An 11,669-nucleotide genomic window follows, 5' to 3' on the forward strand; every position below is an offset into this window, starting at 1 on the left:
AGGACTAACAAAGCAAACATTTAAACAGAATTTGATAGAAACAAAAAAAAAACAGAGTAACCCACAGTTTACTACACAAAGCAAACCGACCGATCCGAAATAATGTAAGCGAAATGAAATGTTAATATGTAAGCCTTCCTGGCTTCCTTTAATGTCGCATATCAGATTCTGACTTCTTCATTAAGGGGCCCATAACCCGAAGACTAGAATATCGCATGTTAAAGTAAGTAAAGAACTGTAATATCAAAATTTAGCAGCACAGTAAAATGCGCGATAATGAAGATACCAAATACCATCACCGGCTATGATAACAATCTATAATAAATTCTCTATCCATCAATTTCGGTCCCACGTGAGCATATAGTGAAATTTGTTTCATAACAGCTATTATAAAGAGTGTCTCCTGGATAGCAAAACCAAGGTATATAGATATAGGGCCTTATACCTCTTGGCAAAACACTTGTTCCCAAGACAAAGTGTCACCATAGAGTATTTTACGGTATTCCCGTGCTTCGGCGCTCATCTCCGCTTGGGTACGCGGTCGCCGATAAGATCCTTTATCGTGTTTGGCGAGCTCCTGATACACTTCATCACGCTCGAAGTCCTTTGTTTTACGCGGCAGCAAATGTACGTGAACATGTCGGACAGTTTGGCCTGCATCATATCCATCCTACACCCAACAAGAAAAAAATCTACGGTTTACTTTTCCGTATTAGAGCCACGATAGAAGCCACCCAATGGAAGCCGCAGAACAAAAAAACGTAACTAACCAATTTTGACGAAACTATAGTATACACATACCTGACAAGCAATTGTGGAAGAATGAACATCATAGCGCGTTTCTAACATTTTTTCCACCACTTGCACGACGGAAAACATATCTGAAATTCATCTCCGTCATTCCGTCTGCCAACTGACCTGACAAGAGGCATGATAAAACCATTTTTAAGTAATTGGTTCTTACCGCCAAGTTCTTCGTAGGTTAAATCAGAGAATTTCTCCACAACTCGTTTAGGTATGACCAAGCAGTCTGAAACGGATGCAAACATCAGCTAATGCACAAAACAGTGATAAAAATATTACGTTCGAAAGCTCAAAAAGTGTACAATTCGCGGGAGTTTATAAGAACGTTCGCGAAGGCGTTTGCAGGCAGAATAATCACTTACGGCCAGGTACAATTGGCTTCAAATTCACAAGGGCCAATGACAACATCGTTTCGTAAAATATTTCGTTCCTGCAACACAAAGTGCTTTATGCTCTACAATGGATTTTGCCGTAAAGCCTCCAATGAAAAGAGTTATAATTTGTCGGGACATTAACAAATGTGGTATTGTAGTTTTAATACCTGCTAATCTGATGACCTCCAAAGTTATGAAATTCAGTGGAAAAATCAGGTAACTGCACTGGACTCATAGTGAGCTTATACAAATCATGACGACGATGAGATTGCACCGGCATACACATGCGCACTTCATGTAAACCCGACAAATCAATTTCAGCCAGAGCTATTCCAGGTCCATCCGGACACTGAGCTATAACGGTTCCCCAAGGATCAACGATCTGTAAGTATTAACCCTGAGCACTTTCAAAGTGAGATAATATAAGTACAGGAATATCCTTTGCAGATGCACACCATAGCGTGTCCAAAAGACATCCGTTTGGCACTATGTGATCCATACTGTGCAGCTACGATAAAGAAATAACACTGAAATATTTAAGAAAAAGAACTAACAAACATTATAAGAGGCCAAGCGCACGGCGAACATACAGATACAAGTGAAACAGATACAAATCAAATCAGATCAGATCTTGTTTTCAGATCGAATCAGATCCTGGTTTTTTCATTTAAATTAATGTAGAAACTACCAAGCACGCGTGCTAGAGCAGAAGTTCGACTAACCTGCAACGACATAGCACTGGTTTTCGATGGCTCGAGCTCTTAGCAGTGGCTATAAAAGAAAAGCTCGCATCTTACTGGTTTTGCACTAAATTAAAGATTAGCACTAACTTAACGAACCTCCCAATGCGCAACACCAGTCGTGTATGTGAACGCCGCTGGATATGCCAGAATTTCCGCGCCTTGCCTAGTCAATAATCCCGCTAATTCCGGAAATCTCAGATCATAGCACTGTCGAAAAAGAATTAGATATAGCCACCTTTTCAACTCGACTAAAAAACCTTTTAAAATCACTTACGCACATCAAGCCAATTTTCCCTACAGGCGTGGGAACCGGGGGCTGTATTCTACTACCAGGTATGCAAAACGAAGTCTCATCCAGTGTTATCCTGCCAGGTATGTCAATTACAAATAAATGTGCTTTCCGGTAGATTTCAGCGATTTCACCGTTGCTATCCAAAACAATGTGCGAATTATGAGCCCTGTGCTCCTTATCGCTCTTCAAGTGATATCCTGCAATGAAACTTCGTAAAGCCACAGTCAGAAAAGAAACAAACACGAGTTCCCGGCAGAAATCCAGAAAAATGATGGCTTTTATAAATTGCGTAAAAATTATAAATAAACAGTTAAACACTTAAATAATTCTAACTCATCTTAGCACTCACAATCACATTTTAAAAAAATGACAACTAAAATAAATGCTTTTCAGTTTTCAACAGTTCTTAAATGAAAGCAGTCAGAATTAAACTTTTCCCGTCACTGCTACTGAACATACAACTTTTAACCTCCAAGAGACATCCACAAATTCAATTCCTGCGACAGCTTTCGGTATCCGGAAATAACCTTCCCTGACAGATTTTCGGACAAAGTGAAACTTTCCTCGGAAGTTTCTGTTAAATAATCAAATCCCTCCGGAAGGAAGACCATCTGAAACGTTCAAGAGCGACATCAGAGGCACGTCCACGAGGCAAACAATCACAAAAAGCGCGCATAAACGTATAAAACGTCTGATATGATAATGTTCCAGCCAATTTACAACGGTATCTTAAACTGTTCGTTCAGGTTACCTGCGCTCCACGTTCCTTAGCTTTCCTTATAAGTTCGCTGCAGACGTCAAAATTTCGCATTTTATCATTAGTAGCGGTAAACTGGATAACAGCTATTATTGGATTCCGGGGTATTTCCGGATATTTCTCAGGTGGCTTGCAAGCCATTTCATCGAAACTTTTCGCATCGTCCATAAGGGAACTAGATACTGTTGAAGCATGCCTGCGAAATGGAGATCCTCCCGGTGCAGCAAACCGAAGAGAACGGAATATGCGCACCCAGTTCATTGACGAGCGAAAATATCTGCCTCGCATTTTAAACCTTCATCGTTCCTGTTGGCTTTGTATCGCACAAAGAAGTCCAGTGGTCCGTATTTCAACTATCGTACCGCGAGTATTAAAATTAATATAGTAGTAATAAACTTTATAAAATTTCAAATGGCTTCAACAATTTCGTACAAATTTGTAATATTTAGATTTTACTTTTTAGATATTGTGTTCGCACTGTTTAAATTAAACAGTTTAATTGGAATTTAATTGTAAGCAGTACAGCCATAGCAGAACCAGTAGGTACGAAGTTTATACGAACCGTCAACCGAAGTTACCGAACACCAACACCCAACATGTGTGCCTTCCTCACACCAGAATGCGCGCTAAGAAAAGCTTTAAAACCGATTACAGTAAAGAACCGATCCGAATTTGAACGTCTTTTCATCAGTATAACGGTAAGGCGGTAAGCAGTTAAGCACTAGTACTTACTATCTGTGATATTATTAAATTATACTCTAGATACAGTATTCAATATCAAATATTATGTTTCCTCTAGGTACAGTAATATCACTAATATGTGACCATATTATATTCATTCATTGAATTAAATTCATGGCAGTCCATATCGTTTTTTGGCTACAGTAATTTACATTAATTATAAAACATTAAACCACAAGCTTTTGTATTTTTTTATTTTCCTGTCTTCTGTGAGTCTTGCCGATGTTCATTGTTTTCATAATTGGCGCCGCACATGCAGTCTTATTATAACTTTCTGAAAAAACTTTTGTTGGTTTGTATTTGTACTTAGTATTTATATAAGTACGTAACAGCCAGATTGCTACAGTAGATGGTCATTCTCAAATATTCAGTGATAATTTGCACCGAGCGCGAAGCGCGAGGTGCTGCAATAAATCTTCCGGTCAAGAGCATAAAATTTGTCTGACGCCAACGAAGAGTCACGCTTTTCCAATTCCACAACTCCAGTACCATTTCCCAGTGGTATTGGCGCTCGCGCTCGTGAAATAATGTGGTTCGCAACCACCGCTAGTAAGGCTATAATTGCTGCAATAAGTCTTCGCATAATATTACTAAACACACATGTATCCAATCGACTAACATGACGTCACGGCAGCGCACCTGCACTGTGCGTCGGAGTGGGCAACCCCTGCGGGTTTGGTACTTTTTGAAACTCCCAAATTCATACAACTTGTTCATACTATGGCTAAAAAAATGGAGGAAAAAATTTCAAGTTTGTGAAGCGAAAGTTGGCTAGTAAAAAGTTATCAGGGAAACGAAAAATTTGCGATTTATGTAATTCAGGTTTAGCACTGAGGTCTATGAGGCTGTTTGCCATAGACCTCTACGGTAAACAAAAATATTGATTTTTTTCATTGTGATAAAATCAAGACAATTAAAATGTAATCACTAAATCAAAACAAAACATCCAGAACTCTAATCAGTCAAACAAAACATCCAAAACAACCAAACAGTTAGATTTTTGATCAACTGAAGTAGTTTTTTCTTAGCATTGATGTCTATGGCAAGCTGCCTCGTAGACCTCAATGCTAAAGAGAATTACATAATCGTAAAGTTTTCGCTTTCTTGATACTTTCTACTCGCCAGCTTTCGCGTTGACAAACTTAAAACTTTTTCCTCCATTTTTTGAGCCATAGTACGAACAAGTTGTATGAATTTGAGAGTTTTGAAAAGTACCAAACCCGCAGGGGTTGCTTACTCCGACGCATGGTGCAGGTTATCATTCTACCGTGACGTCATCGTACAACGAAGAGCGTACGTCACGCTTTTCCAATTCCACAAGCCCAATACCATATTTCCCAGTGGTATTGGCGCTCGCGCTCGTGCAATAATGTGGTTCGCAACCACCGCTAGTTAATTAATATGCGGAGTACTGTACTGTACTCAAGTTCTTCTTATAATATGGATTATTCAAAATTAGTTATATGTATTAGAGCATACAGAAAAATGTAAAAATTGAAACTATTGCTGTCATTGCATCGCCGGAATTGTGGGACTGCCGGAACCTTGTACAGATAGTGTACACTGTACAGTACTTACATATTCGTGATTCATGCATGATGTCATCGACGGTCGACCATTGTCCATACCAACGGAGGATGTACGGTTTAATACGCTCAGAATGACGACACTAACCATAAGTACAGTACAGTACTTACTTACGTACGGACTATTTTTTGGGTTACTGTACTTACCTTCCCTGGGTTAACTTTTCTGCGAATTTAAAAGTGCAAAATTTTATTGTCAAAATTAACGCCGTGTGCTCATTCCGTTACTTCCTGAAGACTTAACCTTTAATCGAACGCATGAAACTATGAAAGCAATTATAGTTACCGCTGCTAGCTTAAATCCTGAAATTTTCGAATAAGATTAATTATAATCTGATGTGAAAAATGCCGTACCTCATCCTTACAGCAGATTTGTCAGAGGGCGCTGAACTTGAGGGTCCCACCAATATCGGAGATAGCGACTTGGATGCGGAGCTAATTAAAGCACTCGATGCCTATCCGAACAAAAGTCGTAAAAACTGGACGGATGACGATCTGTACAAGGAGGCTTACATCACCAAGTTGACACCACGCATGACGTTGGACATACTGGAGAAGTATCGTTATAAAGTGATTGGCGTGTTGAACACTGATAGCATTATTATGTGGACTCTGCAACAGGAGCGTACTTCCGGGTTCGTCAAGCGTAAGCCTGCCGTCCGAAAGCCAGCGGGTGTTCGTACTTTACCAGATGGGAAGTCGGGGATGGTCAAACTGAGTAAGGGACGGAAGGTTGCAAACACTGCTGCTGCTGCTGCAAAACGGGTTAATCCACGTGTGGTCGACTCTGACAAATCCGACGAAGAAAACAATTCGGACTGGGTAGGTGCAGCAGCCGAGCCATCGGTTTTGCAGGTGAAAGGAAAGCGATCCCAGTCCGCCAGCAAATAAACATATTTACGGTTCTGACATGTTTGGTAGCTGCCGAGAGGTCGTGATTTCGTTCAATCCGGTTTTCGCTTGTACAATTTGTTTAGAGCTTAGGCAGTCCTTTTTTCTGGTTTCTTTCCTGTTACTGCAGTTTTTGGGGTTATTGCTGCCAGAGAGTTTCGTATTTCTAAAAATTTCCCTTATTTCGAGATACGCAGTGCCAGTTGAAATACACTGTTAAGGACTAAGGTGCTAATAAAATTCTGCGAGAGCCTATATATATACGGTGGTTTACAAATTGTTAGGGAGTTCGTAGATTTGTTGCCAATCGGTGAATGCGTTGCTGAATAAATAATAATGTGTGACTTACGACTTATGGAATCCATGAGTATGATTGAACTAACAAGTTAAACCTGAAATGTAAAATGCAAGGAAGTTCAGCATGACCATTCTTTCTCGTTTACATAGTTGGTTCGAATTTCGGAACCTGACAATTATGAGTTGAATGCAGTGTTGTCCCGAGAAAGTGACGGGGCGGAACAGGTCCCGACAAAATCCCGATCACGACAAGTCGTCGTGGACGGGTCGGGAAAACTCGCTGTCGGGCGGGAAATGTCGGGAACGGGACCTTTGCAGATGTCGGGAAAATCCCGATTCCAATTCTCGTCGTTGGGCGAGATGGCACCGAATTTCAATAGAAAAAAGAGCATAAAACATGAAAAATTTTCGCGCTCCGCGCGAAAATGACAACTAATTTTTTTAAACTTTAAAATTCAACTTGATTCTTGATTAGATACGAGGCACTACAACTAACTGGCAATAAAAGTTTATAATTTTTGGTGCAAAAACTGGTCATAAAAAATACTTTAGAAAATGTTTTTCAAATTTGTCGGGACGGGGACGGGACTTTTTCTAAGTGTCGGGAACGGGTCGGGTCGGGAAAAGCTAGTGTCGGTCGGGACTGTACGGGACGGTCCCATTATGCAGGCGGGACAACACTGGTTGAATGTCATGTGGTACTCACATTAGCGGAAGGCTGAAGCCATCTCTTTAAATCGTTACTCTAGAATTCTTTCACGGAGATCTCCGTATAAGTAAGTAACTACTAACTACTGTATATTGAAAGCAGGATATGTCGATAGTCTCGGGTATTTTCATCATTTTTATGTCAGTATGCTTAAGCATTTATATTCACGAATGACCAACTGTCCACAGAAGTACAAAACCCGAAAAACCTTCCTAATATTAAAAAAGATACAACTACGGATAACGCAAGTAGAAATGGCCGAGATAAGTCTTAGCAGGGAACGAAATCGCAACACATGCACTTTCAAATTACTTAATTTTTATCACCGATCTTCACTATCTTTCCAAATCCAATAGTCTTTCCTTCGTCACGTAAAGTAAACCTGCTTAACTGTGGAAAATCCTTCCAGTTCTCCATACAAACAATACCATCTGCACATTCAAAACGAATAATGGCCAATTGCCCTGCTTTGACACACCGAAGCCGCGGAAACTGGTGCTCCAGGTTTTCCTTGTCGGGCTTTCCGGTTCTCTTGTCCACTAAGGCAATTAACTTCTTCACTGTTACGGCTTCTTGGAGTGCATGCAGATGCATTATAGCTTTATACCCAGCACAAATGATGTTTTTGTGTTCATAAATTGCCACCTGAGCGTCGAACTCGGACCCTGTTTTACAAGGGTTCGCTGAATCGCACAAAATAAACCCGGCTTGTACATCGTCCTCTTCGACACCCCTGAGCTTGACACGCACGTTATCACCACAGGCAGCAACAGTGACTTCAGTTTCGTCCGCCCAAACTTGTAAAACTTCCACAGAAATTCGATTCGGCATCAATAGCAGCTGATCGCCTTTTTTGACCGAGCCACTCTCAATCTTCCCAGTTACTACTGTTCCCATTTCTCGGAAGCGGCCAATAATCGGTATCCGGAGCGGGCCTTCGATATTACGGGGAAAAGGTGGTAAATTATCCAAATAGTCCAAAAAAGAAGGGCCGCTGTACCATGGACAAACAGTTTTTCCTACTGGTTCTTTCAAATTAGCCCCCGTGAAACCGGATACCGGCATAAAGAACACATCCGTCTTGAGGTTGAATCCAACCTGTTTCAGGTAAGGGGATAATTTATCCCGGCATTCGTTATACCGTTCTTCGCTCCAGTTAACGGTTGTGTCGTCCATTTTATTAATAAGAACCACCAAATGTTTCACTCCCGAAGTCTTGGCCAACAATGCGTGTTCTCTGGACTGTCCACCCTTTTCAAATCCGGTTTCGAATTCACCTTTACGGGCCGAAATAACCAGTATAGCAATATCCGCCTGGGACGCTCCTTCCAACATGTTCGCTACGAAGCTTTTATGCCCAGGTGCATCCAAGATTGTGAAAAGCTTCTTTTCTGTTTCAAATACTGCTCGGCCGACTTCCACTGTTTTTCCTTTATCGCGTTCTTCTGGGTTAGTGTCCAAGACATAAGCATAGAACCTGTAAATAAGTTGCTATAAACCAAGCCGACAAATACAAACAAAATTGAATGCACCAGTTACACAATGCGCTGTCTTGTCACTATTTTGAAATCGAGTAGCGCGGATTGTGAGACAAGTGCCTACCAACGAAAAGCAGGCGAATACTATAATCATGGTCCCAAATAATTATCCTACAAGTAAAACACTACGCAATCATATACCGTGTTTAGGGTTAATATGAATTCATGACTCAATAGTTCAAAAAAGTAATCTGCGAAACGCAAACAATCTAACGTGATTCTTAACCGCTCACCATGACTCACGTCCAGCTTCCTTCGCTTCCCGTTCGTACTTTTCCAAAGTTCTTTTATCAACGGTTCCAGTTTCCAAGAGAACATGGCCTCCAATTGTAGACTTTCCGGCATCTAACAAAGAGTTACAAGGTCATCCTGTCTCTGTACGAGTAGTACTGTACCTTACCGTAATTCTTTATCTGTATCTAAGATTATTTGTCAAATTTAATGTGTAAAATGTTAATGATGTAATAGTGTCGTCATAACTGCATACCTGTAAAGTGTAATGCTATCACCTGATAAATCAAAAATCAAATTAAAACTACTGCAGTATTAAAAACTCTCATTTAAAAACTTGCCGTCGTTATGAAAAATTAAAAGATCATGCTAGGCGTTCTAAAACAAGCGTTAACAAATCTCATTTTAATACTTTAAATTCACTTTTATCATTTCTAATTTTCCATAATGCATCACTACCGTTTCTTACCCACATGCCCAATAAAAACTATGTTCAAATGTTCCTTTTTAGGTCCTTCGTCAACGGGACGGGCTCGTGATTCAGAAACGGGCTCATCAATTTCCATGTCTTCGTAGTCCGCTGCTGGGATACAAATCAATTATCAAACAACCTGCGCAGTTAATTCAGCCAGGATACTGCTCACGCACCATACGGCTCGCTGACATCAATATCTTTTTTGACTGACTGCGAAATTAGTGGTTGAGGTTGAGAGTTTTCCTTTCTCATTTCCGCTGTCTTCTTAGCTTCTGCTCCTCCAGATTTCTCCGGAATCTTTTTTTGTGCTGGTACAGCAGCCGGCGCTGAAAAAACAGCATTCCATATTCGTGCAAACTATGAAACCAGCAAGAAAATATGTTCTAGGTTCTACCGATCCATCGGGTTTAGGAATCCAGGAAGAATCCAGATAGTATATTTCTGGGTGATTTATCGCATTCCCTGGCTATAAACTTACTTTCCAGTGGAATATCAACTGCTGCAGGCACTGGTGCTTGCTGTGGCGCCGATGAAAAATTCGGGACGAATTCTGCGGCATGAACATTAAATTTTGAGAACGCTGAGGTTACGGGCGCCACGACCTCATCCGCACCATCGTCCCACGACTCCGGAATCTCGTTACCAGCCATTCGAGCACAGACAGGGAAGGACGGTGTGCCAAAACACCCGTATAACAGCAGCAAAGTAAAGTGACCAATGAATAAAACTCTGTTTAAAAAAGTCTCTTTTAGGCTTTACCAGTCTCCTAAGCCTATACCATTAGGAAGACCCACAATGGCTTAACGTTCCAGATCGTACTCCCTCCAGGTGGTACCCAACGAACTAAGGATATGCCAGGCGACCCGAAAATGGAAAAAAGACCAGTCAGACCACTCACGTCCAGAACACCATGAACAGTTAAAAAATTTCGGTTACGTAGGTAGCTGATTTCCTTCGTGGTTCGTATGATCAGGGTTTTCGTAAAACAAACTCCATACGGAACACAACCGGAATGCAACAGGGGCGGAATGCAATATTATAATTGGTTGGCTGCTTTTGTAAGGTGGGGCAACCTTCCAGGCGACCTATTAAAAACATGGTGACGAAAGCGTCTAACTGAAAGTGTTAACAGATTCACAAAAAAATGAATCAAGTTAAAGTATAAAGTATAAACTAACCAGTCTTCAAGCAAGGTTAAAGTAAAACGATTTTAATTTTTTCGTTTTCAGTCTCTTGTTTTCTACACAATGATAATAAATGATAGATTATCATCATTGTTGTATAGGCGGTAGCGTTTCAGTAGTGTGGTCTAAACTAAAAATCTGAACGGTCTAATCATAATGACTTCAACTTTTAATCGTCGCAAATCTGATTATTATTTTCCACATACCGTTAACTATACTTATTTATTTTATTCCCGTGCAGTTTCTTTCCACTAGTAAATTCAGATTGAATTATTCAGTTATGTCGAATTTGGAACGTTTATGCCACGAATCCTCAGATCTTCTTCGACAAATCGAAACTCGATTAGGACAGTATGATCAGGCCGGAGATGACTTCGCAGCCAACGTGGAAGCAGAAATTCAGGAACTTATTCGACAGATTACGGCAAACTTCGAAAGGTTGGATATTTTACTGGACAAAGAGCCCACTTCTCGACGCCAGCACTTTAAACTTCGTGTTGACCAGATCAAATATGACTTCCAGCACATTCAGTCTGCTTTCCGATCCCTGCAGAGACGAAGAGTTGACAAGATAAAAGAAGCTCGCCAGCGAGAAGAATTGTTGGCGACAGATTTCAGTAGGACCGGAAATGGACACACGAGTATTCACATCGATGCTGATTTAAGGCATCATACTTCGTTAAGGAATGTAAACAGAAACATGGAGGATATGATCTCTCACGGCCAGCAAATTTTGGGAAATCTTCGAGAGCAGCGCATAAACCTTAAAAGCATTAAAAGTCGCGTTTTAGATATTGGCACTAAGCTGGGATTGTCGACAACAGTGATGAAAATGATTGAGCGGAGGGGGACGCAGGATAAATATATTTTTTATGGAGGAGCGATTTTTACACTGTGTTTTATGTTTGCGATGTATTGGTTTTTGGTGTGAACTTTAAACTGATTGTGAGCTGATGAGAGGTCTATTCTGATTGCTTCAAATGAAATGACGGAGCTCGCATGATAGCAAAGTTTTCTGGTATGCCGAAGTGAATTAAATTGACGAAA

At 40.6% G+C, this 11,669-nt stretch overlaps 4 protein-coding genes across 7 annotated transcripts; 2 read left to right on the forward strand and 2 right to left on the reverse strand.

The window, feature by feature from the left end:
* Positions 1-161: 161 nt before the first annotated feature.
* Positions 162-6,309, reverse strand: LOC129585535 (nitrilase and fragile histidine triad fusion protein NitFhit-like). Of its 3 annotated transcripts, XM_055478252.1 has the most exons (13): positions 5,811-6,309; positions 5,663-5,752; positions 2,965-3,323; positions 2,683-2,824; positions 2,196-2,410; positions 2,018-2,128; positions 1,901-1,949; positions 1,634-1,686; positions 1,346-1,560; positions 1,167-1,234; positions 965-1,030; positions 802-881; positions 162-670 (listed from the first exon to the last, which is right to left on the reverse strand). In XM_055478252.1, exons 3-13 carry the CDS (start codon positions 3,256-3,258, stop codon positions 440-442), a joined length of 1,524 nt encoding a protein of 507 aa, XP_055334227.1. In that variant the 5' UTR covers positions 3,259-3,323; positions 5,663-5,752; positions 5,811-6,309; the 3' UTR covers positions 162-439. The 3 variants fall into 3 exon arrangements, with proteins under 3 accessions (XP_055334227.1, XP_055334234.1, XP_055334241.1); XM_055478259.1 differs by lacking the exon at positions 5,811-6,309 and having other exon boundaries at positions 5,663-5,770; XM_055478266.1 differs by lacking the exons at positions 5,663-5,752; positions 5,811-6,309 and adding an exon at positions 3,533-3,685.
* LOC129585557 (uncharacterized) lies at positions 5,195-6,435 on the forward strand. The gene is made up of 2 exons (XM_055478277.1): positions 5,195-5,390; positions 5,665-6,435. Exons 1-2 carry the CDS (start codon positions 5,303-5,305, stop codon positions 6,186-6,188), a joined length of 612 nt encoding a protein of 203 aa, XP_055334252.1. The 5' UTR covers positions 5,195-5,302; the 3' UTR covers positions 6,189-6,435.
* An 881-nt stretch (positions 6,436-7,316) lies between these two features.
* LOC129584048 (eukaryotic peptide chain release factor GTP-binding subunit ERF3A-like) lies at positions 7,317-10,669 on the reverse strand. Of its 2 annotated transcripts, XM_055476142.1 has the most exons (6): positions 10,233-10,669; positions 9,917-10,167; positions 9,612-9,764; positions 9,433-9,546; positions 8,966-9,077; positions 7,317-8,671 (listed from the first exon to the last, which is right to left on the reverse strand). In XM_055476142.1, exons 2-6 carry the CDS (start codon positions 10,086-10,088, stop codon positions 7,507-7,509), a joined length of 1,716 nt encoding a protein of 571 aa, XP_055332117.1. In that variant the 5' UTR covers positions 10,089-10,167; positions 10,233-10,669; the 3' UTR covers positions 7,317-7,506. The 2 variants fall into 2 exon arrangements, with proteins under 2 accessions (XP_055332117.1, XP_055332127.1); XM_055476152.1 differs by having other exon boundaries at positions 9,433-9,543; positions 9,917-10,667.
* LOC129584059 (Golgi SNAP receptor complex member 2-like) lies at positions 10,598-11,669 on the forward strand. Its single transcript, XM_055476164.1, has one exon. It carries the CDS (start codon positions 10,903-10,905, stop codon positions 11,551-11,553), a length of 651 nt encoding a protein of 216 aa, XP_055332139.1. The 5' UTR covers positions 10,598-10,902; the 3' UTR covers positions 11,554-11,669.

This window comes from Paramacrobiotus metropolitanus, unplaced genomic scaffold (genome assembly GCF_019649055.1).
Source record: "Paramacrobiotus metropolitanus isolate TYO unplaced genomic scaffold, Prichtersi_v1.0 Parri_scaffold0000002, whole genome shotgun sequence".
Taxonomy (NCBI): domain Eukaryota; kingdom Metazoa; phylum Tardigrada; class Eutardigrada; order Parachela; family Macrobiotidae; genus Paramacrobiotus; species Paramacrobiotus metropolitanus.

Excerpts from the sequence above, each read along its gene's own strand:
- LOC129584048 (XM_055476142.1), bottom strand. The coding sequence starts at position 10,088 with ATGGCTGGTAACGAGATTCCGGAGTCGTGGGACGATGGTGCGGATGAG. Across the intron at positions 9,547-9,611 it reads TGATGTCAGCGAGCCGTATG|CAGCGGACTACGAAGACATG; the intron begins GTGCGTGAGCAG and ends TTTGTATCCCAG. Across the intron at positions 8,672-8,965 it reads GAAGCTGGACGTGAGTCATG|GTTCTATGCTTATGTCTTGG; the intron begins GTGAGCGGTTAA and ends ACTTATTTACAG.
- LOC129584059 (XM_055476164.1), top strand. The coding sequence starts at position 10,903 with ATGTCGAATTTGGAACGTTTATGCCACGAATCCTCAGATCTTCTTCGA.
- LOC129585557 (XM_055478277.1), top strand. The coding sequence starts at position 5,303 with ATGCATGATGTCATCGACGGTCGACCATTGTCCATACCAACGGAGGAT. Across the intron at positions 5,391-5,664 it reads AATGACGACACTAACCATAA|CAGATTTGTCAGAGGGCGCT; the intron begins GTACAGTACAGT and ends TCATCCTTACAG.
- LOC129585535 (XM_055478252.1), bottom strand. The coding sequence starts at position 3,258 with ATGCGAGGCAGATATTTTCGCTCGTCAATGAACTGGGTGCGCATATTC. Across the intron at positions 1,950-2,017 it reads CTGGTGTTGCGCATTGGGAG|CCACTGCTAAGAGCTCGAGC; the intron begins GTTCGTTAAGTT and ends TTTCTTTTATAG. Across the intron at positions 1,235-1,345 it reads GGAGGTCATCAGATTAGCAG|GAACGAAATATTTTACGAAA; the intron begins GTATTAAAACTA and ends TTTGTGTTGCAG.